The 25,976-nt window shown below is 45.2% G+C and overlaps 1 protein-coding gene across 1 annotated transcript in view; it reads right to left on the bottom strand.

The window, feature by feature from the left end:
- Nucleotides 1–25,703, bottom strand: part of ANP32B (acidic nuclear phosphoprotein 32 family member B) — a 61,804-nt gene extending 36,101 nt beyond the window's left edge. The window contains exon 1 of the mRNA XM_077475303.1: nt 25,497–25,703. Coding sequence (XP_077331429.1) covers nt 25,497–25,550 — 54 coding nt within the window. The 5' untranslated portion in view covers nt 25,551–25,703. The remainder of the gene's footprint in view (nt 1–25,496) is intronic.
- Nucleotides 25,704–25,976: the final 273 nt, after the last annotated feature.

Below are 25,976 nucleotides of genomic sequence, written 5' to 3'. Positions count from 1 at the left end.
GGGGTGCCCCTAGGTATTCGGCCTCATTTCGGTACATGCTCCAGAGTCCGCTCGTTCCAACCGTCCGGGTCTCTGTCATGGGTTCATTTCACGTCACCTACTACGTTCGAATCGATACCAGTCGTTTGCCAAAAAAAAAAAAAAAAAAAAAAAACGCACAGGTTCGATTAAACGTGTCCCAAATAGCTTGGCCTCATTTCGGTACATGCTCCAGAGCCCGTGCGTTACCATTTCAACCCGGGCCCTGTCATGGGATTCATTTCACGTCACCACTACGTTCGAATCAATACCAGTCGTTTTAAAAAAAAAAAAAAAAAAAAAAAACGCACAGGTTTGGTCGACGTGTCCCAGTTGTCGTTGGCCTCATTTCAGTACATGCGCTAGAGCCCGTTCGTTGACGGTTGCGAGTCGCGTCCTCTCCGAGTCGCAGCTCTACCATGGGAAAACATTTCATCCTCATCTAGTTCGCCCGGGTCGAATCCGGTCGCATTTCGTTTGCATCAATTCGCCCGGACGGTCCCACATTTTGTAGCTTTTTCGGCCTCATTTCAGTGCATGCTCCAGAAATCCGGGTTGGTTCCAGCCTCAGTTTGGGGCCGGCCATCCCAGGCCTCTGTCATGACAGTAGTCCTTCAATTCATTTCACTGTCACATTCCGCGCTCCGGTTCGAATCCAGTCGCACGATCGGATGCACCGATTCGTTCCGGTTCGCCCCCAGGTTGTTGCCCTCATTTCAGTACGTGCTCCAGAGTCCGTTCTGCTGTCAGTTGTACTAACGACACGACCAGTTTGTGCCTCTGTCACGGCAAATCGTGCTTCATTTCATGGTCACTTATAGCGCTCCGATCCGAATCCAGTAGCATCTATGATGCATCGATACGGTTCGGCGTGCCCCAGAGGGAACAGCCACATTTCATTTATTTTTTCCACAGGTTGTCTGGCGCTGGGCCAAAAAAAAAAAAAAAAAAAAAAAAAAAAAAAAACGGAAATCTCAAAAGGATAACAGAAACAATGAGGGAATAACGGCGTGATGGTTTAGGAATCATGGCGGAGAAATATCTACTCACCGGTGCACTTCAGTTGTGTTAGCCAACTGCTTACGTCACATGCCAGTTTTCCTTGTTAGGCTCCTTCAAACAAATGTCATCTGTTGTTTCTCTCTCCAGGTCAGTCAAAGCTTAGTAGGTCCACCCTGCACCAGCTTGGACGTCGTCTCCCAGGTTCCGGTCGTCCATCTATCTTCCCCAAAAGAGATAGGACATCACTCCCGGGGCTCGATCCATCAGGAACCATGTCCCAGACCAGCAGTGAAGACCTTACTGCCCCCCTGTCACCTCGCCCGCCTTCAGTGGGCGACAGCATTCAGTCTTTCAGGGGCTGGACTATCCCTAGGCTGTCAGCGGAGCTCAGACGCAGGGGCATTCCCTTCCCAGCCACAGCTAGGAAGGCAGAGCTGTTTAGGCTCCTCTCTGCCCCCCCAGCTACCGCCGGGCCTAGTACCCCGCCTCAGGCTACGCTGCAGTCCATCTCTTCGGCCATAGGTCAACTGCATACCATGGTGTCGTCTCTGTCCAGCTCGGTCACGGATGTTCAAACCAGAGTGACCCTCTTAGAAACACCTCCAGCTACAGCCACCACTGTTCCGGATGCAGTCCCGTCTCCTCTACCAACAGGTACCGAAGGCACATGTCCCGTGGTCTGTCCAGCACATCTTGTGCCGGCCAGCATTAGGAAGGACATCTTGGACGGCAAGGATGTTAACCTTGCCTCCTTGCTCATTTCGGTGCATGACCTGGCAGAGAACAAGGCTTACACCTGGGGGGATGTATCCGTAGTTCTCAAAGCTAAGGACCCCAGGCTAAACCGGAAGCTATCCATCCCCGAGTTTACCCTAGCCTTCGGCATGCTCAGAGATGTCGTTTGCTCAGCCTCTCCTGCCAGGAGGGTTGAACTAGATTTGTATCTCCACACGGTGGTGGACCTGGGGTACAAATATGGTGGCTTTGCATTCTACGACTACCATCGTTCCTTCTCAGCGAAAGCAGCCGCCAAACTGGCACAGTTCCAGTCTCTCACAGACTGGAGCCTGATGGATACGGAACTATTCTGCCGGCATTTTGCCGGCCTTCGTTCACCCGTGTGCCGTCTGCCAGTCCTCCACCCATACCGCTCCCTGGTGCGCCAACATACCGGCTACTCGCCCGGTAGAATTCCCCTCCACCTCTGCCGCAGCCCCAGGCCCATCAGGCTCGGCACCAAAAAACCAGGTGGACAAGTTTGGACGCACGGTCCAAACCATTGGGGGTGCGGCCATCTGCAATAACTTTAACTACGGTTCTTGTAATTACAGCCAGTGCCGTCTACTGCATATCTGCGTTATATGCCACAGGGCGCACCCCAGGAATTTGTGCGAGGTCAAAGCGCACAAAGGTTCATGACTGAGCCGTATAGACATACTTTGCCTGGGCTTCTACCTCAACACGCACCCCACTCCTTCACTAACCACCTTCCTCATAGGCGGCTTCACCGCAGGTTTTCACACCGGCCTCATCTCCCTACCTCACCAAACCCACGAGTGCAGAAACCTCCGCTCAGCAGCCTCTGACGAACAGGCCATCGACCTACTGCTGCAGAACGAGGTGGATCGAGGCTTCGTTATAGGCCCCTTCACTCAGCCCCCCTTCAATATGTGGAGAGTTAGCCCTATTGGGCTTGTCAAGGGCAAGTTTTCCAATAAAAGTCGTTTAGTGTATGACCTGTCTGCGCCTCATTCTTCTCACATCCCTAGCTTAAACTCATTGATCCCTTCTGAAGAATTCTCCTTAAAATATTCCTCAGTGGACATGGCAATCCAGGCCATCCTTAAAGTAGGCACAGGCGCATGGCTGGCGAAAGCGGACATATCCGACGCCTTTAAACTATTACCTATCCACCCGTCCCTCTGGTGCTGGCACGGGATTAAGTGGAAGGATCAATACTACTTCGCCACGAAGTTGACGTTCGGCTCCAAAAGCAGCCCGTGGCTGTTCGACATATTTGCCCAATCTCTCGAGTGGATTCTCTTACACAAGGTCGGCTGTCAGCAAGTTATCCACTACTTAGATGATTTTTTGTTGATAGAACGGCCAGGCGCACCTCCCAGAGATCTCGACAAGTTAAGGACCGTTTTCGGGAACCTCAATGTTCCCATCGCTGAACATAAGGTGGACGGACCCGCACATTCAATCACCTTCCTTGGTGTTATTTTAGACGCCGGCTCCATGAAAGCCAGCCTGCCCCTTGACAAACTAACCCGCATCAGGGCGGCACTTCACGAGTTCACTCGGACCAGGGGATGTACTAGGAGACAGCTGCAGTCACTGTTGGGCATGCTCAATTATGCCATGCGCATTATCCCACAAGGCCGTTCCTTTATCTCACGACTGTTGGTCTACCTGTCTCAGGCTCAAGACCCGGATCATATCCTTTGCCTAGACACCGCAGCCTTAGCAGACCTGGCAATGTGGGACGAGTTCCTGTCCAACTGGAATGGCATCTCCCTTTTCATCCCGTGCATTTCACCTCTCTCACCACAGGTAGTCACAGACGCCGCGGCCTCTACAGGGTTTGCAGCAATTTTTGGCCACCATTGGTTCGCCGGACCCTGGCCTTCTCAGATACTTAGCATCCCGGGCTTTAGTCAATCCTCTTCACTCTTCGAGCTCTACCCCATGGTTGCAGCCGCCCAGCTCTGGGGCCCTACCTGGTCCGGACAAACGGTAGGCTTCACCACCGACAATCAGGCCACAGCCGAAATTGTCAATAAAGGCAGGTCTAAATCCCCCTCCGTGATGTCCTTCCTACGCAGGCTGGTGCAGCTGTCACTACAGCACCAATTTAACGTCATCTGCATGTTTATCCCAGGGAAATATAACCGGCCAGCTGACGCCCTGTCCCGCTTTAATTTCCGGTCCTTCTTTCTACAGGTTCCCAGTGCAGATGCCGCGTCAGCGCCTATCCCGCATTGGTCGCAGTTGACCCTGGACTAGAGCCGCATTTACTAGGAGCCACGCAGCTCATCAACCGTTCGTTATCGGACAATACTCTCAAAGCCTACCAGGTAGCCTGGAGAACCTTCAACGCATTTCTGGTCACCTCCTCAGTAGGCACCCCCACAGATACTAGACACATTCTAGCCTTCATCTCGTACTGCCACAACCAACTGGTCTTGTCTTTTAACACCATTCGCTTATACTTAGCTGGTGTTCAGCACTTCCTTTCAATCCAGGATCCTACCAAACCCTCTGTTTTCTCGTCCCACGCTGTCCGAGCCATACTACGCGGCATCCAAAAGCAACAGCCGCCAGTAAAAGTCAAGCGGCTCACCATCACCAGTGCCATCTTCAGGGACATGTCCACCATACTCAACAGCTACCCCTTTGGTGTTCTCCCCAGTCTGGTCATACAGGCAGCCATTTACCTAGCCTTCTATGGCTTCCTTCGGCCCGGTGAGTTCACTCACAACAGCCTACACGGCCCAGTCCTCCGCAGACGTCATCTGCTCCGTCACCAGGACCATTTCATCCTCCACCTCCCGGTAACCAAGACCCAGCAGACAGGCACCGGCGTAGACATCCACCTCTACAAAACCAACAATGCCTGGTGCCCGGTCACGATGCTTACACAGTTTCTCGCTCGGCTGCCCGAGCTCCCGGACTCTAGCCCACTTTTGCCCTTCCCGGTGAAACCACTAACTAACCAACAATTTATTAAGCATATCAGGATTCTCCTCCGCAACCTGCTCCTCAATCCTAGTGAGTATTCCGGCCACTCCTTCCGCATTGGAGCAGCTTCATCCGCATCCCGGCATGGGGTCCCGGACCACGTCATCAAAAGGTTGGGCAGGTGGAAGTCGGCCTGCTTCACTCGGTACATCCCTAACCCACAGGTGGAGATGTCTCGAGCATTCACTCAACTGGCTCAATAAAAATTAACCAGGAAACAATAAAACTCTCTTATCCCTACCTGACTGTTTTGCCCCCTTATTTTGGTATACCGTCCATTAGACCAGGGCACACTTTCAGGTCCATTTCATAGAAGGTGTCTCATGATAAGCTTGTTTTGTTCAGATACGTATCGGCCATAGGGCTCCAGCCATAAGTAAGAAGGCCAGTATGGTGGCCTGAATTTATGGGAGGAGCCCGGGGGGTATTTAACCAGCCCGTTCGCCTGTGGTGGTTGTCGGTTTCCGGTGCGCAATACCCTCCCTCCCATCCCCTTTTTAGTGCATTTATCAAAAAACATTTCTCTTCAATCATATTCATTCTAATTACTGGGTATGCCCCCTTATTTTGGTATACCGTCCATTAGACCAGGGCACACTTTCAGGTCCATTTCATAGAAGGTGTCTCATGATAAGCTTGTTTTGTTCAGATACGTATCGGCCATAGGGCTCCAGCCATAAATGTATATATAGGGCACAAAGATTTCATCACAGAATTGATGCAACCTATAAAAATGACATTACAGCATAGAACAAATCTAAGATCTAGAAAACTGACTATTGCTTACCAAAAACAATGTCGCTGTATAATTGCACTAGATATAATATTGAAAAATATTTAACACTTTACTGTAACCCATTATTTAGGTGTAAATGTTGCTTCCCATCTTTCAGGCTACTTGGCGGCCATGTTCACAACAGCACCAGTGACAGAGAGGCAGCTAAAGGAAGTCATGTCTTATGTAATAAGCTAAATACAGTACATGAAATGGTTAAAGGACCTGTGCTGATGGACTTTTGTTTGAGTTAAATGGGTTTTGTATTCCTATACAAGTCTGTAGGCACACAAAACCCTCTTGAAGCAAGTCAAATGCACATGCCAATGAATTCTAAATGATCTTAGAAGGGTCTCAAAACGGATGCCATCAACACAAGCCTAAAGCCAATCAACAGGTCCTTAGATCTGTAATAGGCAAGGTTAGCATGTACCAGTGAAACATTCTTGAATTTGTTTTATAATCTGACTTTACATGTTAACCTTTCATAAGAAGATTGTATGTGCACACCAGACCTTGCTCCACCACAATTGGCAATGGATAGAATACAGGCGGAACTTGGGATATGGCATGTGGACATGTGTCAGATAGTAAATGGGCCTTGCAAGTCGACTCTTTACAACATGGACGGGAATAATAATTAAAAAATAAAATTAAGGATGTGGATCAGAAATTAGTTAGTAAAAGAGTATGTGTTAAACAGTAAGATAGTAAAATACATTTTTTTATCCAATGTATTTTTGTGGAATCTAACCTGGGGTAAATGAACTTGTAGCAATGTTATATGACTAGGCTACACAATGTGTACAGCCAATATACTTATTCAAAAAAGCCTCTTAGGCCTACTACACACAATCAGGACATCGTACAAATAAAATACACTTTTTGAAGCGATCGTTCGATAATCTGATCATTCATAAACGGCTTACTGATCCCTATAGTAGCTTTGACTATTTCAGTAGCAATTGTCATCTTCTAGAGTGGACCCTCAGGTATCATACCTGGAGATCAGCTTTAGGCCCGGTCCACACCGCATCCAATTCACATGACATTTTAAAATATGTTCATTTGAATGAGGCTGGTTCACATATGTGGGTTGCATTCGCACTCCGCATTGCCCAAAAAAAGTGTGCGTTTTCTGGGCATTGCGGTGCGAATTTCAAGCACATTATCTTCTATGGGAACGCATCAGAATGCATTGTATTGTGAACAGGATAAAATCCTGATCCCGATGTAAACCTCACCAGATACTGATGCAATCCTGACCCAATCCTGATGTGAAAACGCTAAACAACTACTTTGTCAGTCAGCTGTGAAAACTGAGCTACAATTCGGACATGTGTGAACCCAGCCTTAAGTTCAAGTTGAATTCCAGGTAGAGAAAGTTTATTCATAGTTACATGGGTTCAATTTGGACCAAAGAAAACTATGCCATACCTGGCCAATGCCCCTGGAAGCTAAAAACCACTAGAGTAGCAGTGTCTACTTCAGTGATCTCCACCACCTTCCAGGTCCTGTGCTGTGCAGCTGGCTTGCCAGGTGGTGACTTTTCTGGTGAAGTACACCATATGTTTACAGAAGGCCTGCAGTTGGCCATATTGCATTGAATTTTACAGAAAATTACAGAGACAGCAGATTAAAAGGAAAATTATTTTTAATAACATTAAAATTACGATTAAGCTAGCCATAGAAGGGTCGAATCTTGGCTGGCTCAGCAGGAATCGGCCAAGATTCAAAGCATGTATGGGCAGGCTGTCGGATTTTACATATGATCGCTAGTGGCTGTTATACCAGCAATAACCACTGTTCTCCCAGCGAGGGCAGCTTGCCACACGCCCCCCGGCTGGGAGAATACAATGGCTCCAACCAGAGGGATTCCCCCATCAAAACAGACCATGTTGATGGGGGAAATCAAGCAACCAGTGTTTGCAGGAAAGAAGTCGATCCATCTATGGCGACCCTTAGGCTTGTATAGCAATTGTACAGTATATGCTTTTTTTTTTTTTTTTTTGCCATTTTGCACATAGAGTTACCCTTGAACTAAAGTTGGAATTTTGAATTACAATATTTGCCTTAGCGTGTAATAATTTAAAAACTTTTTTTTTTTACTGGTAAAATAAGTACTTTTATATTGCAATGGAAACAAAATTCATAACCTAAGATTTTCACCAACGCAACTTTTATAATTACTGTATTTTTTATACAACCTATAATTAGATTGCAATTTATAACTGTTTCACCTTTTCCATTAAAAAAAAAAAAAAAAAAAAAAAAAAAAAGCTTGTTGAACTTTTCAACACAAAAATGGCACTGAACAAATATTAAATCAGCTTAGCGTTCTAGTCCGTTCTTTTACATACCATACCTAAATCCCCTTTCACAAGTTTACTTCTGCAACAATCTCATTGCCCTCCGAAATGATGCATGTGTTTTATAGATCAATGAAACATAAAATAAAAGGCATACCACGCAATAGGACTAGAACGCCTTCCCTCAAACATGAAAGAAAAAACACATTCACATTGTAGCAACATTTATCCATTCAATAAATGTGCATTATGCTTTTATTCAAAGAGCTGCACTACTTGAAGTGGGAGTAGTATTTGATATCTAGTACATCAGACTCTATACTTCCAGGATTGCTCAACTTTATAACCATTTTTTCCCACTTGCTAAGAAAGGCATTTATCTGTCAGATCAAAAATACTGAAGCTGCCGTTGTTGACTAGTGTATGTACACCCAATCGCCAAAATCTCATAAGCTTTGATATTTTAATAAAGCTTCAAAACGTAATATTTGCAGGTTTTAACCACTTGCTTACTGGGCACCTAACCAACCACCCCCCCCCCCCCCCCGGCCCATTTTTCAGTTTTCATACAACACCGTACCCAAATAAATTTTTTATCATTTTTTTCCCCCCACAAATAGAGCTTTCTTTTGATACTGGATCATCTCTGGGATATTTTTATTAAACAAATTTAAAAATACCAAATTCTTAAAAAAAATAAAAAATAAAAAAAACAGCTTTATATTTTGTTAATAAATTTTGCAAACTGGTAATTTTTCTCCTTCATTCATGTACGCTGATGAGGCTGCACTGATGGGCACCGATAGGTGGCATTGGTGGGCAGCACTGAAGGGCAGCACTCGTGGGCATTGATAGGCGACACTTATGTACTGGTGGGCACTGGCAGGCAGTAGTGGTGATCACATATGAGGCGGCTTTGCCTCTTCCTCTTCGGGACCAACGTCCCTTCAACAGAAGCTGGTGATCGGCTTTCGCTCTCAGCGTGAGAAGAAAAAAAAATAAAAATACGATTACCGATCTTTCTTTTACATCACGTGATCAGCTGTCATTGGCTGACAGCTGATCATGTGGTAAGGGGTCAGGATCGACCCCTTACTCCGATCTGTGATCACCCGAGTCTCATTAACTCAGTTGATCAGAGCGTACAAAGGGGAGGAGGTCTATTGACAGCCCCCCAGCAAAGCAGCTGTCATTCAGCTATAGCGCAGCTCTGAACAAGTTAAAATAATACCCGGTGGTTCTACCATGAAGGCCTTGTGCAGACACTTAGGGCACTTTCACCCTGAGGCGGGCTTTGGTGGTAAATCGCTCCTATTTTTAGCGGCGCTTTACCGTAGTTCTTGATGTGCTTTTCGGCCGATAGCGGGGCGCTTTTAACCCCCACTAGTGACCGAAAAAGGGTTGAAAGCGTCCTCGAGCTTTCACACTGGAGTGACAGGAGAGGTGCTTCACAGGCGCTATTTTGAGGTGGGAACAACCTGAGGGGTTTATTTACTAAAACTGGAGAGTGCAAAATCTGCTGCAGCTGTGCATAGTAGCCAATCAGCTTCGAACCCCAGGTAGTTCAATTAAGCTTTTATGGAAAAAAAAACGGGAAGCTGATTGTTTTCTATTCAGAGCTGCAATCAGCTTCCAGGGTTTTTCCATCAAAGCTTAACTGAATAAGCTGACAATAGAAGCTGATTGGCTACTATGCACAGCTGCACCAGATTTTGCACTCTCCAATTTTAGTGAGGCCAGATTTACACCTATGCATTTTTAGTGCCTTTTACACTACAATCAATTCAACATGGTTTCCTATGGAAAATATTCTGTAGTTGAAATCTGCAAAATTCAAAAAGCACTAAAAATGCATAGGTGTGAATCAGGTCTTATGCGGTACAAGGTATGGCATTGCATGGCTAAAATCGCATTTGCACCAAAATGGTGCAGGACCCTTTTTTGTCTGCACTGGAATCGGATCGCCTGGGTGTTCAGACCCATGTGATCTGATTTCACGGTTCACACTGCGTTCTGCAAACCGATTTGGGGGTGTCAACTTTATATTGACACCCACAGCAGTTCACAGAGAGCAGTGTGATCTGCCCGAGATTCAGATGCGATGCGAGAGCCCACACAGGAATCGCTGTGGTTCCTGCATCGCAACAGTGTGAACCTAGCCTAACCTTAATCAACCCCTGTGACAGTCTTAACTGTGCCCCTGTGTTCTCACTCGGTCATATTGCCTCCCAATGGAGCCTACAAGTGACTCTTTCAACCCCCATTACATTTGCAGGAAGGAATAAAGTGGCTGCAGGAAATCAGTGTCACTAGGATGCAATAACTGATGAAAAAAGGTGAAACCAAGTGTTTTACTTAAAGTGATATTAAAGTCTGTTATTTTTAAGAGAAAGAAAAACAACATATTACTTCCCTGCTCTGTGCAGTAGTTTTGCACAGAGCAGCCTGGATCCTCCTCTTTTCTGACCACCCGCTGGCATTCTTGGCCCTTCCATCCTGCCCCCAGAGCAAGTAGCTTGCTCAAGGGGCACCCAAACAGGCTCACGCCTGAGCCGCAGCTCTGTCTCCATTCACACAGAGCCGTGGCTCGGCCCCGCCCCCTCCCTCTTCAGATTGGCTTACTTGCAGTGACTGACAGCAGTGGGAGCCAATCCAGAAGGGGCTCAGATAAGCATTACGGGGGACTGCTGCAATCAGAAGTTTTTTTTTTTTAAGAATGCATGAAGGTAAAAAACCTTGAGCCTTTAGAACCACTTTAAATAGAGGCGATTGCCAATTATAGTCATTGCTTTAAGCAAGCTAATTATTATTTAGTTAGGATTTATAGCCACTTCAAAATTGCAAGGTTCTCATTATTTTACTACATTAAAGTGAGTCACTGACCTGGAACAAGTGAAGACAAAGATGCAATACTTGCTCAAAGTCAGGTCAAAGATTCAGTTAGTAAAAAGGATTAGGATGCCTGTCCTGGAGCTTGCTCTAATCCAGTGGTCTCCTAACTGCAGCCATGGGGCTGCATGTGGCCCTTTGCTTAACTCAATCTGATCCTTGAGGAACTATTCCATCCACAACTGCCACTAATGATGGGGCCCCATTCCTCCCACTGACACCAATGATGGGGTGCCATTTCTCCCACTGTTAACGAGGTATTATTATTACTACCGAGACCAAAGGGGCACGATTCCACTAAAACCAATGGATGGGGTGTTTTCAACTCCCACTGGCCAGTCTGCCTCCCTCCTTAAAATCTGATGCACAGAAAATTGGCCCTTTATTTAGAACGTTTGGTGACCCCTGATCTAGTGAAATCAAGGATGGCAACTTCCAGGATCCTGATTTCCTTTAATCGCACCATCACCAACCATAAGTCATGCTAAAAATTTACAGCTGCATTTTCCTCAAATCTAAACATACTAACAGTCTAACTTTTTTAAAGTTTATTCACAATCATACGTTTTACAAATTAACATTATAAAGTGCACCCGTGACAAAGGATTTCCAGGGCACCACAGGTTTTCTGAAGAGCACAAAAGTTGCTTCCTATAACCACTTCCGGACCGCTGCATGCCAATATATGTCCTTACTTTGAGGAGGAATATCGTTATGGCAGCAGCTAGCTACCATAATCCCAGTATCCTTGTGTTCGGCCAGTGGTCTGCTACAAGATAAAAGTGGCCTCTGTGGCAGATTCACAGCAAGATCACTTTTATTGGCAGCAGGAGAGGGGGACCCCTCCCCTTCCGCCATACTCTAGTGCCCTCCACCACTTAGCGGAGCCGTCAGCAGCAGCGGAGGCCATCGGGTCCTCTCTGTGGCTGTGCATGGAGACGAGTGAGGGGAAGATGGCCCCCACATTGTAAAAATAAAAAAAGGTAAAATTAAAAAAGTTTTTTTTTCTCATTTAACGTGCCCCTTCCCGCTGAGGTCACGTGCAGAAGCGAATGCATATGTGAGTAGCGCCCGCATATGAAAACTGTGTTCAAACCACACATGTGAGGTATCGCCACGATCAGTAGAGCGAGAGCAATAATTCTAGCCCTAGACCTCCTCTAACTCAAAACATGCAACCTGTAGAATTTTTTTAAACATCACCATGGAGATTTTTAAGGCTAAATGTTTGTCGCCATTCCATGAGCGGGTGAAATTTTGAAGCGTGACATGTTGGGTATCGATTTATTTGGCGTAACATTATATTTCACAATATAAAAAAAAAATTGGGCTAACTTTACTATTGTCTTTTTTTATTCAAAAAAGTGTATTTTTTCCCAAAAAAGTGTGCTTGTAAAACCGCTGCGCAAATACAGTGCGACAGAAAGTATTGCAACAACCGCCATTTTATTCTCTAGGATGTTAGAAAAAATAAAAAATGTATGATGTTTGGGGTTTCCAAGTAATTTTCTAGCAAAAATAACTGTTTTTAACTTGTAAACAACATAACATATCAACTTATCTAAAAAATAGGCTCGGTTCTTAGATGGTTAAAGCCAAGAGCAGATACTGCTAAACACAGTGTTCACACAAATGCACTGGAATTTTACAAGCAATTCATAAAATGCAGGCTGCTGCGGCAGCACTTGAAGCGTACACTAGAGATGCACCGATACATAGCTGAAAATTGTGTTAATCAGTATTTTGTCTATAGGGTGCCGAGAACAGCACCGAAAAGGCATGTGAAATTTACACGATTTTACTATGTTTATGGTGCGTTTTTCATAGGTCAGGTGACTGAGAAAAAACACACTGCATCAGTAACACACACACACGTTACATTTTTATTCTTGCTGTTTTTTCAATGCATTTCAACAGGAAGGTGTGTTTTTGGTTAGTTTTTTTTTTAAAACTGACCAAAAATACAGCAAGCAAGATTTTTAAACACCACAACGGAAGCGCAATGGACCAGTGTGAAGACACACAAAGTTTAAAAGAATGCACGTTTCTTGAGCTTTTCTTGCACTAAAAAGGGGCCGACAATAAATTCATATTCATTTGAATGACAAAAAAAAAAAAAAAACCCACAAACACACACACGTCACGTTACTTTAACAAGTCATGAGATTGGACTCCGCCCCCCGAGGCAGTATGGCCTCAGTATTGACTGGGCCTCTTTAGTGATTAGAAGCCAAGAGCTCCACCTGCTGCTGCATAAAAAATAAAAAAATATACATAATTTACAAAAATATAGCATTTTTATATTTTTTAGTCCCGACCACAATAAGACATATAAAATATATTTTCTTTAAACAGAGCAAGGTAGATTACAAAAAACAACAAAAAGAAGTAAGCCCGCCCTGCTGATACAAGTACATTACTGATGACCTACAGTGAAAAAAAAAAAAAAAAAAAACTGGGACCGCCCTGTTATCCGCCGGCTCAGCGGGGACAACGGAACGATCCCCATTGAGCAAGCGGATCATCACGGGGCGGATCATTACTGATCCGCCCCTTGTGAAAGGGGCCTATTGCATTATTTCAGAGTTTGCAGCATGACAATAGTGTGGTCTGTTAAACACCAAACTATATGAAGAGAATAGGGGAGTGGTACTGAGCCCTGTACCACTTATATTTTCCCCAAAGTTCGTAGATAACAAAAAAAAAAAATTGCAGGCTTTAAATATCTGTGTTAGGCAAGATGACATTTAATTAAAAAAACAAAAAAAAAAAAACAGTCCAGCTTAAAGTGGTTGTAAACCCTTACAAACCACTTGGACCTACAGGTAAGCCTAGATTAAGTCTTACCTGTAGGTCCAAGAAATATCTCCTAAACCTATACGGTTTAGGAGATATTTGCCAAAAGACAGGCACCTCTGTCTACGGCGCATACGCCGTAGACAGCGGCGCACAGGCGCACAGGCGCACTGAACGCGCCGCTGTCAACGGCGATATGGCGCGAGTGGTGGCCCCGTGCGCATGCGCGGGAGTGACGTCATTGCGGCTTCTTCGAATGACAGCGGTGGAGCAGCGAGACCCACGGAGAAGATGGATGCTGCGGACTACAGGGGACAGCGGTGACTTCGCTGGCTCCTGTGTCAAGTAAGTGACACATAATGGACTTCTATGCGATGCATAGTTGCTAGTTTTCCAGCATGTCAATTTGACAAAAAAAGCTGGTCGTTGGACTGGATTCTGTTTGGCAGACAGCTGTACGCACTATCCGAATGTCAGCTGGTTCTTGCTGAACCGGCCTATATTGGGATCATGTGCACCCGGTCTAAGTCAAGGTCTTCCAAAGACATCACATTAGGCCCTGTTATAAAAAGCCTGAAGAACAGTTTGAGGAATACACATCTGCGAGACTTCGGGTAGTGACCTATATTAACCTAAAGCTGAACTTTCATGTGTCTCAGACCCGCAATTTCAATTCATATACCATAACTCCCATGGTAATGGGAGCTACCTTTGTTAAAAGTGGTGACACTAAGACCCCTTTCACACCACACCGCCGATAGCGTGGGCGGTAAAACGGCGCTATTTTTAGCAGCGTTTTACCGCCGGATTTGTGGCGCATTTCGGCCGCTAGCGGGGCGCTTTTACCCCCCGCTAGCGGCTGCGAAAGGATTAAAACCGCGGGCAATAGCGGCGTTTTGCCAGCGGTATTACGGCGCTGCCCCATTGATTTCAATGGGGAGCAGCGGTCGAGGAGGAGAGGTAAACACACCGATCCTTCACCGCTCCAAAGAAGCTGCTGGCAGGACTTTTCCCTGACGTCCTGCCAGCGCACCGCTGTAGTGTGAAAGCCCTCCGGATTTCACACTACAGACAATGGTGCAGCTTTTTTAAGGCGTTTTGCAGGCGCTATTTCTAACGCTACAGCGCCTGCAAACCGCCCTTGGTTTTCGGGGCCCCGTACGCGGCTAGGCTCCCAAAAAGTCCCACATATGTGGTATCCCCGTACTCAGGAGAAGCAGCAGAATTTATTTTGGGGTGTCATTTCACATATGCCCATAGCATGTGTGAGCAATATATCATTTAGTGACAACTTTGTGTAAAAAAAAATAAAAAAATTTTTTTTTGTCATTATTCAATCGCTTGAGGCAAAAAAATAAAATATTCAATGGGCTCAACATGCCACTTATCAATTTCCTTAGGGTGTCTACTTTCCAAAATGGGGTCATTTGGGGGGGTTTTGTACTGCCCTGCCATTTTAGCACCTCAAGAAATGAGATAGGCAGTCGTAAACTAAAAGCTGCGTAAATTCCAGAAAACGTACCTTAGTTTGTAGATGTGACAACTTTTGCGTAAACCAATAAATATACAATTATTGACTTTTTTTTTTACCAAAGACATGTGGCTGAATACATTTTGGCCTAAATGTATGACTAAAATTGAGTTTATTGGATTTTTCTAATAACAAAAAGTAGAAAATATCATTTTTTTTCAAAATTTGCTGTCTTTTTACGTTTATATCGCAAAAAATAAAAATCGCAGAGGCAATCAAATACCATCAAAAGAAAGCTCTATTTGTGGGAAGAAAAGGACGCAAATTTTGTTTGGGTACAACATTGCATGACCGCGCAATTACCAGTTAAAGCAGCGCAGTGCCAAATTGTAAAAAGACCTCTGGTCATTTACCAGCAAAATGGTCCGGTCTGAAGGTGGTTAAACACAGGCAAGGACTAAAAAATAAAGAAGCTGTATACTCAGCAAGTGATTAAATCAGATCCTGAAAGTGCTTAAAAAACTGGAGAGTTTATTATCACTTATATTAGGAGCAATTCCTATGCGTTTCCCACATTGCATCAGTGTGAACTGAGCCCAAGGAGAAGTCTGTGGGCATAATAAAATATCCAGTACACCTACTGCAGATCCCCTCAGACCCTTTGATGGGTGGAGTCAGCTGTGACACCTTTTCCAGGGACAAGGAAAACCTGCTGGGGCAGCTGGGGCTCTCGTTTTAGGATCAAAACTACTGAGAGTTACTTTGACTTGCTTTCCAAGTGATCTGGACTCTGCACTGAACCAAAGACCAAGTGAACTCCACTTAAAGTGGCTGTACGGACCAGTTTAGTGTTAAAGCACAAGAACCCCTTTCACACTGGGGCACTTTGCAGGCGCTAGAACGCTAATAATATTCCTGCAAAGCGCCCCGAAAGAGCCGCTGCTGTGTCTCCAGTGTGAAAGCCCCACACTGGAGCGGTGTGCTTGCAGGACGGTTTAAAAAATAAATAAATAAATAAATAAATAAAAAAAAAAGTCCTGCTAGCGGTGTATACACCACTCCTGTCCACTGAAATCAATGGGGCAGCGCTGCTATACCGCTGGCATAGCGCTGCTTTTAACTCTCGGCCGCTAGCACGGGGAGGGCGGGGGTTGGGCAAAAGCACCCCGCTAGTGGCCGCATAGCACTGTGAAATTGACGGTAAAGTGCCGCTAAAAATACCGGCACTTTACCGCCGACGCACTCACTGCCCCACTGTGAAAGGGGCCTTAGAGTTGGCGTTGAATGTAGGTTATTTTATGTGATGTATCGATAGAACAGAGCCTAGTGGGCATACCCAGGTGCTCTGTGTCTAAATTTTATCTTTTCTCAAAATAAGAAGAAAAAAAAAAAAATGGTTGTAAAGGCTAAAGGTTGTTTAGATACTTAAAGAGTAACTCCACTTTTGTTGAGAAAAAAGTAAATAAAAAAATCATTCCCCTCTGGGTAATTATGTACATTGCAAGGATTTTGAGAAACTTTGTTGCAGATTCCTACCAATAACTGTTTGTGTCCATGTGTGAAATATGTATGGGAGTGATTTTTTAATTATCCCAATCAGCTGTTGTACCTTAAGGGCTCTAATGAGGAAAGTGGTAGGGTCTGCATCCCTTCGGTATGAATTCCCTTTGGGAATATCTTACCAAAAATAACACATTTGTTGCAGAGGATGCCAAAAATCTGACTTGCATCTTAGTGTAGGCTTCTGGGAAAATCAGTGAACCAATCACACAAGCAAGAAATATTCCTGGGGGGGTTCTGTACATCTTTATACAGAACACCTCCAGCTTGCCATATTGCATTTTCCAGAAAATTAGAGTGATGCAGATTGAAAAGGAAAGGTCATTTTTAATAACATTCAATTACAATATGACTTGTGTCGCAATTTTATACACCGTATTATGTTTTATTTTATGCTTTTTTTTTCTCCACGAAAGTGGAATTACCCTTTAACCACTTACAGACCCGACCATTTTGCTGGTCAAAGACCAGACCACTTTTTGCGATTCGGCACTGCGTCGCTTTAACTGACAATTGCACAGTCGTGCGACGTGGCTCCCAAACAAAACTGATGTCCTTTTTTCCCCACAAATAGAGCTTTCTTTTGGTGGTATTTGATCACCCCTGCGGTTTTTATTTTTTGCGCTATAAACAAAAATAGAGCGACAATTTTGAAAAAAAAACGCATTATTTTTTACTTTTTGTTATAATAAATATCCCCCAAAAATATATAAAAAAAACATTTTTTTCCCCTCAGTTTAGGCCGATACGTATTCTTCTACATATTTTTGGTAAAAAAAATAAATAAAAAAATAAATAAAAATCGCAATAAGCGATTATTGATTGGTTTGCGCAAAAGTTATAGCGTTTACAAAATAGGGATAGTTTTATAGCATTTTTATTAATAATTTTTTATTATTTTTTTTTTTTTTACTAGTAATGGCGGCGATCAGCGATTTTTATTGCGACTGCGACATTGTGGGGGACCCATCGGACATTTTTGATACATTTTTGGGACCATTGGCATTTATACAGTCAAGCTACAAAACGCTCAGGTGTGAATGGGGTCTGAAAGGGGTCTTCTGGTGCTCTGCAAAAAAATGCAGCATGAGCCATTTTCAAGTTTTGAAGTATTACAGCACATTTATTTTGAATGGCCTGTTTAATGCAGCACCCCCAACTGGCCTTGATGCACTGGAGGGGAAATAATCCATTATTCTCAATGGAGATGGTTCACATCTCCACTCCAAGTCGCCTGAAGCCCTACGCCTGAAGCTAATAGGGGTGATTTGGGCGTTTTTCTTCTTTTAACATTGGTGACCTTTTGCCCTGCACAAATTTGCGTCAAATCTTGGTAAAAACGCCGCAAAAAACGGTTGAAAACGCTACGCTCAGGTGTGAATGCAGTCTCACACTGGAGGAGTTTTTCAGGCGCTTTAGCGCTAAATATAGCACCTGTAAAGTGCCTGAAAAAAGCCTCATCTGCACTGGCAGCACATAATAAAAAACAAGTCCTGGCAAGCAGCTTCTTATTCTTTTGCTATGGAGGAGTGGGAGGAAGAGGGACAGAGTGCACTGCTATGGGAGGGGGGGCAGAGGACACCGCTATGGGGGGGGAGGGCGGCAGAGGACACCGCTATGGGGGAGGGGGAGGGCAGAGGACACCGCTATGGGGGAGGGGGAGGGCAGAGGACACCGCTATGGGGGAGGGGGAGGGCAGAGGACACCGCTATGGGGGAGGGGGAGGGCAGAGGACACCGCTATGGGGGAGGGGGAGGGCAGAGGACACCGCTATGGGGGAGGGGGAGGGCAGAGGACACAGCTACGCTATGGGGGAATCTGCTTTTCTCCATATTGTCCAGGTAGATCTCAACCTCTGAAAGGTTCCCTACCCCTGAGGTAGGTGGTACATGTCAAGTAACATTCACGTGGATGGCAGGCACCAAGGCTTCCCAGCAGGACATTGCCCAAAGCATCACACTGCCTCCTTCCTATGCTTAATACTAAGGCAATCTCTTCCCCAGGTAAGTGACACACACACCCCTACCTGGCCATCCACATGATGTAAAAGAAAATGCAATTCATCAGACTAGGCCACCTTCTTCAATTGCTATGGTCTAGTTCTGATGCTCACTTTGGACTATGGACACAGATCAGCATGGCCACTCTAACCAGTCTGCTGCTTCTCAGCATCCATATACAACAAATTGCAATGTCCATTTTTTCTGCTTTCAACATATCAACAGACTTACTTGCAGTCTCATATATCCTACTGACTTTTAGATACAAGATAATAAATGTTGTTATTCACGTAGCCTGTCAGTAAGGTTTTGGATGATCGGTGTGTGTTATAGCTATATGTTTTAAGTAGCAAATGCTGTTAGATCAGGAACAAACAAAAAAGATTTCATTTAAAATATTTGAAGCCTTGATCCACATACATATACACACACATACATACATACATCACCCTGTATGACCCCCCCCCAACAGATCTTTTGCATCTGGACAGGCAAGTTGGATACTGGTTGGATGCCTATAATTATTCTGTCACTGTTGCATCCAAAAAGGGAAACAGTATCAACTTGAAACACTATGCAAAAATCTACAAAATATCATCAAGGCTGCATTCACTCCTGGGAGTTTCTGGAATGTGTGAAAGAGCCACAGAAAATGCCTGTTTATTTCAGAAACGTATTGCAAATGGATGGCATGCCAAGTGCTGGTAGCAGACACGTGTTCTGTCATGCTACACACGCACCATGCTCCATTCCAAAAATAAATAGTTTTGGAGCTCCTTTTGGATGTTTGTCACACATAGAGCAGCCCATTCAAGTAAATAGACTGCCCTATGCACGATGAGCAGAAACACTCCAAAACGCGCATGCAAAAAAATGAAAAAAAAAAAGTTCCTGCTATGCTCAAATGTCAATGGGGTCTTAGGCCTCATGCACATGAGACGCAGGTGAAAACTCTGCTCAAAAAAAGCTGAAATACGCGTTTTGCCACGTTTATAAAGACAACATCATGTAGACCCTTCCCCAAGCTCTCAAAGCATGTTTTTTTAACTATTTCTGCTATTTTGATCAGAGTGAGCAGCAGCAGCATAGAGAGCAGTTTTACACTTGCATTTGCCTCTCTTTCTGTGGTATATATTTTGAAATGGATCCCATATTGAATATATGTCAGGAAATGCTCCTGATGTTGCTCTTGATGAGACAGCAACATCGTCGCAAATTTCGTGAGAGGTCCAGAGTCAGAGCTCGTCGATATTGGACCCATCCGTTGATGGGACAGCGAATGTCTGTTGGATATTTCAAACATGACAAGTCGGGTTACAAAAGGTCATTCTCTGATGCAGAAAAGTGACCCGATTTTGGGGCCCCCTATCTCATGGTCACTTGGTGATAGGAACCTCAAATTTGGGGTTCCTGGCAATAAGTGGCCCCAAGATATGGGCCCCCAAAGTCGGGTAGCAAAATGTCATTCTCAGATCATATTTCTGAGTTTTCAGGTCCAAAAAATAGGGTTCCTTTAAAAACGCTTAAACGCAAACGCGGCTAAATGCGGGTGGCGCGTTTTGCATCTGAAACGTGGAAATTTTTGCGTCTGAACCCATTTTTTTGCTTCTGGAAAAAAAAGAGGTTAAACGCAACTGCATAAAAACGGCAAAAAACGAGACTGTGTGCATGGACACATAGGATAACATTGAATGAGTTCAGGGGCAGTTGAAAAAAAAGTGTCCAACTGCATCTGAACACGCGTTTAACAGCGTCTTGTGTGCATGAAGCCTAAATGTATGGTGTCTATGTGTCTCTAAGAACACGGATCACAATTATCTAGACCAGGGGTCTCCAAACTTTCTAAACAAAGGGCCGGTTTACTGTCCTTCAGACTTCAGGAGGGCCAGATCGTGGCAAGCGGGAGTGGAAATTTTTCTGGTATCAGTAGGAGTAAACATCACCACATTTGGTATTAGGTTAGGGCAGGGATCTCCAAACTACGGTCCTCCGGCTGTTGCAGGACTACACGTCCCATGAGGCATTGCAAAACTCTGACATTCACAGACATGACTAGGCATGACGGGAATTGTAGTTCCTGACCAACTGGAGGGCCGTAGTTTGGAGATCCCTGGGTTAGAGGAATAGTGCCCCATTGTTGATATAAGGAGGAATATTGCCCTATTATTAGTGTCAGTGAAATGATGCAACATTGTTGGTGTTAGATGGCAGAATAGGGTCTTCTATCAGTGGGAGGATTAGTGCCCCAAGGGCCAGATAAAGGGCCGCAAGTTTGGAGACCCCTGATCTAGACCAACCATTCCCAACTAGGGTTCTTCCAGAGGTTGCTAGAGGTTCCTTGAGAAATGACTGCTTGACCTCCCATTTGGTGGTGCCTGCATAGTTCCAGGTTCAATGTCATTTGGCAGAGCCAGCTGCATGAAACCAAAGATCATTTTAACTATATGTAGGGAGGCATTCTTGCCACAGAAAACCAATGTTAAGGGGGCATTCTTCCTTCTAAGCACCAATGTTAAGTGGGAATTCTTCCTGAGCACCAATGTAAGGGGACATTTTTATACAGACCCAATAAATTAACTTTAACGGGAGTCACTGGAGATCTGAAAAACGGATGGGCCCTCTGAAGTGCAGAGGTTGAGAAGGGCTGGCCCAGACTATAGAACTTTTGGTCACAGCATGAATGGGCAAGCTAGACAATGAAGAAGGAAGACAGGAAAAGTCGAGATGACTTTGAACTTCAGTGCTAGAAAATATTTTCGAAAAATATTGTAGACAGCGAGGAAAACAAAAATGGATCACTGAACAAATGAAGGCCAGCCGTTCACTAAAAGGCCAGATTTACAGACTATGAATGAGAAGAGAATTATTGTGAGGAAAAGTTGTAGAGGAAAGAAAAAGCAAACCAGCAATGACGTAGCTGGATCCAGACATGGAAAGCATGTAAACACCATGTCAAAGACTGAAGGTCCAATTAGAAGACAGAACCCTCTCCATGGGGTCGTCAGGAGTGAACATTGACATTTAGAACACTGCTTAGGATATTAATTGGGAATACATTTCAGCAACAATATACATGCAGGTTGGGCATTTCGTTTTTTTGTTTTGTTTTTTGGGGTGTAAAAACATTGATTTTGTTTTACGTTTAAAATGTAGGTCATGAGAATATGTTCAAAAATGTCCTTAATTATAAATGATATATAGATATATATATATATATATATTTTTTTTTTTTTCCAGGTAGGGATGTGACAAGTCAGGTGATTATCATATGGCAGCCCTTTTTAGAGATAGACGTAATGTGTGAGGAGATATCACCCAGTTGAGGAGGAGACAATAAAATCATATAGTAATGCTCGTTTCCTCAAGTGGGGACATTTCTTACAAACTCCTGGCAGGGAAGAAGGAACAGCCGCCAGTGCTGAGCCCTCTCACAGGAGCTGCCACCTTCCACACACGCACACAAGACAAAAGAGACGCTGAGAAGAGGAGGGAAGCCGGGCACAGAGCTGCTCAGTCACAGACGAAATGCCCGGCCACCCCCGCTCTATACACACACACACACACACACACACACACACAACGGGGCAAGATGGAGGGGGAAGGCGGGCACTGCAGCTGTCACCAGAGGAGGAGAGCACAGACAGCTCGACATATTCAACATGGAGCACAGTGAGCAAGGAGGAAGACGAGAGGACAACATGGCGATGTCTCCTCCTCTGACATTGCCAGACTGAGGGACGTCGAATACAACACGCCAGGCCGGCTAACGCTGCGTGTACCTGGGCGGGGGCACACTATCCCCATTAGTACGGTTATTGTATTTATTTATTACTATGTAGATCTCTATATGTTTGTATGTGTGATTAGGACGCCACATTCTCCTCCCCCTCTGCTGCTTAGCGCTTTCCCGCCCGACAAGCAGAGGAGGAAGAGGGGGAGGAGGGGGGAATATGTCTCCATATACACGTTCTCTCGATCACAGAACACGCACTTTATACATTGTCTGTACAGTGCTGGTCTGCACCCTGTACGGTCACCTCAGCCAAACACACATTCATAAATACGGACATTACAGGGGCCACACTGGGCGACTTGTATGAAAGGTCTATATGACTGGACGCCTGTGGGGAGAAAAGGGGCCACACTGGGTGACATATATTAAGTCTATGAAAACACAGGGTGTGTGGGGGGGGGGGGGGGGCACACCACGTTCCATACAAGGGCCACACTGGGTGACTTATAGAAGGTCTACATAATTTAGTGACATATAGGTCTAACAGGGCCACACTAGGTGACATAGAAGGTCTATATAACTGGGGGCCACGCTGGGTGACATATAGAAGGTCTATATAACTGGGGGCCACGCTGGGTGACATATAGAAGGTCTATATAACTGGGGGCCACACTGGGTGACATATAGAAGGTCTATATAACTGGGGGCCACACTGGGTGACATATAGAAGGTCTATATAACTGGGGACCATACTGGGTTTCAAACGCAGGACATCTGTGGGGACAAAAGGGGCCACGCTGGGAACTTCTTAGTGGGGCTATATAACTGGGTGTCAAATGCAGGACATCTGTGGAGAAAAAGGGGCGACACTGGGTAACTTATATAGAGGGTCTATGAAAATCCACACTGGGAGTCAAACAGGTCACAGCAAGTGCCATACATACAGGGCCACACTGGGTGACATATAAAAGGTCTATGGAAACGGGCCACACTGGGTGTCAAACACAAGGATGTGTCTGTGGGGGAAAAAAAAATGGGCCATGCTGGGCGACTTCTTTAGAAGGCCTATGAAAATGGGCCACACCGAGTGTCAACCACAGGCCATCTGTGGGGGGTGGCCAAGTTCCATACCTATAGATGCTACACTGCGTGACTCATATAGAAGGTCTATAGAATTGGGGGCCATACTGAGTGTCTAATGCAGGATGCCTGTGGTGGGCAAAGGCGCCTCACTGGGTGACATATAGAAGCTCTATGAAAACGGGGGCCACAGTTTCAAACACAGGATGTCTGTGGGGGGGGGGGGGGGGGGGCGGCCACGCCAAGTTCCATACAAGGGCCATACTGGGTGACATATAGAAGGTCTATATAACTAGGGGTCATACTGGGTGACATATAGAAGGTCTATATAACTAGGGGTCATACTGGGTGACATATAGAAGGTCTATATAACTAGAGGTCATACTGGGTGACATATAGAAGGTCTAGATAACTAGGGGCCATACTGTTTCACCTGTATGGAAGGTCTATATAATGGGACCATACTAGGTTTCAAACACAGGCCATCTGTGGGGACAAAAGGGGCCACACTGGGCAACTTCTATGGTAAGGCTATATAACCAGGTGTCAAACACATGATGTCTGTGGGTAAAAAAAAAAAAAATTAAATAGGCCACACCAAGTGCTATACACATAAGGGGCACATTGTGTGACTTATGTAGAAAGTCTAAAGAACAGGGGTCACATTATGTGTCAAACACAAGACTTCTGTGGAAAAAGGGGGCCATGCTAAGTGCCATACATACAGGGGCTACACTCGGCGAGTTATACAGAAGGTCTATGGGGGAAAAGGGCCATACTGAGCGTCAAGCACAGGACAACTGTGGAAAAAGGGGGCCACACTGGGCGACTTCTATAGAAGGTCTATGAAGAGGGACGACACTGGGTGTCAACAACAACAAAAAAAAAAACTGCCTGGAAACGGGCCACAACTGGGTATCATACCTTTAGGGGGCCACACCTTGCTGTTTGAAAACAAGGGGCATAACTGGGTATCATACATATGCTGCCTGGAAACAAGGGCCACACTAGATGCCATAAATAGGATATCTATGGAAACAGGGGCCACACACACACACACGTTACATTTATGAAAGCGGCCACTTGGTGTCATACATGGAAGGACCACAGAGGGTGGGTCCCCACATAATCCAGGGGTAACGTGCTCTCCCCTCAGACACATTTATTATAGGGAGATATGATTAGTCTTACACAGCAGCCACATGAAAAGGGCCCCCAGTGCACTCTCATTCAAATCCTCTACAGACAGGCAGTAACCTTCTACTCTCATGGTGTAGGATAGGCAGTGAGCAGCACCCGGCTTCTGGTATAAATGGGAAGTGTGTAGAAATGGCGGAATGAGTGTCCTGTAAAGCTTGCAATCTAATATGGTGGCAGGAAATGACAGATGGGTGATATATAGAGTGAGCACACAACACATGCCTGGACTGTCCTCCTAAATACTTCTCACTGTAAACTTCCCAGCACACTTCTGCCTGTGCCAACACACAGCACTGACTCCTTTATTATTATCAGCAGCACAGGAGACTTCTCATTACACGAAGAGGGAACTAGCAGCTCCGTAGGTGGAGATCAGTCCCTCCCCAACACTCAGCATGGTGGAAGGCAGACCTCTGAGCAGCACAGTGACCAGGTACAAGTCTGAAAACATGGCTCCCAGCATGGGGACTGAGAAAGCAATCACATACACAGGGACCTGTACAAAGACACCCTTCCTTCCTCGTCCATCTCATTCACCACACCGCCATCCCTTCCTCCTACTCACACCATCATCCAACAAACATCCCAGCGATCGAAAAAAAAAAAAAAAAAAAAACAACACAAAGTTTACTAGTTACTTCAGCAGCTCAGTGCTGTGTGTGTCACGATCACACATCAATCCTGAGAATCTGTCCATGATATGACGTCTACACACACAGCAGATCGGCTGGAGAGGGAGGTCACAGCAGCGATCAGCAAAGATGAAATAAATAAATAAGGCGAGCCCATGTGCTCTCCAAGTCTAAACACAAAGTGATCCGTGTAGGTGCAGGAGGAGGATGAAAAGAAGGTGAGCGGTGCCCGTCACCATTCTCCTCCTAGTGTAGTGTACAATGTGAATGCAATGATCAGATCTTACATCAGACGGCGTCCTGTTCCTCAGCTCCAGGTGAATTCTCTTTTTCATGTCCATGTCGTTGCTCCTCACTAGTCGCTGTGTCTACAGATCTGGGATAGAGCTCGCGCTCTCTCTTTTTTCCCCTCTAGGTGATCTAAGCGAGAAATAAAAGTTTGGCAGGGTGGGGGTGGGAGGGCTGCACACTGCTCCGCTTGTAAAAAAAAAAAAAAAGAGCAGCAGCCCGAGGTGTGGAGGGAGAGAAGAGTGTGAGCGCTCTGTTGTATAGGAAACGTGTGGAAGCCGCTGACACCAAACGCCAAGTTACTCACAAGAGCGAGGAGGAGAAACCATGGAGGGAAAAAAAAAAAGAGCACAGAAATATAAAATAAAATAAAAAAGACGCGGACACCGCCCCTGCTGGTCGCAGGACGTCATGGCAGCTTCAGCCAGCAAATGCTGCAGCAGAAAAAAAAAAAAAGGGACGGAGCGGAAAAAAAAGGT

The sequence above is a fragment of the Lithobates pipiens genome, unplaced genomic scaffold, assembly GCF_037356315.1.
Source record: "Lithobates pipiens isolate NorthernLeopardFrog02 unplaced genomic scaffold, aLitPip1_a1.2 Scaffold_13, whole genome shotgun sequence".
Classification (NCBI taxonomy): Eukaryota; Metazoa; Chordata; class Amphibia; order Anura; family Ranidae; genus Lithobates; species Lithobates pipiens.
The sequence above is the reverse complement of the archived record's forward strand: the minus strand, read 5'-3'. Positions and strand labels throughout refer to the sequence as shown.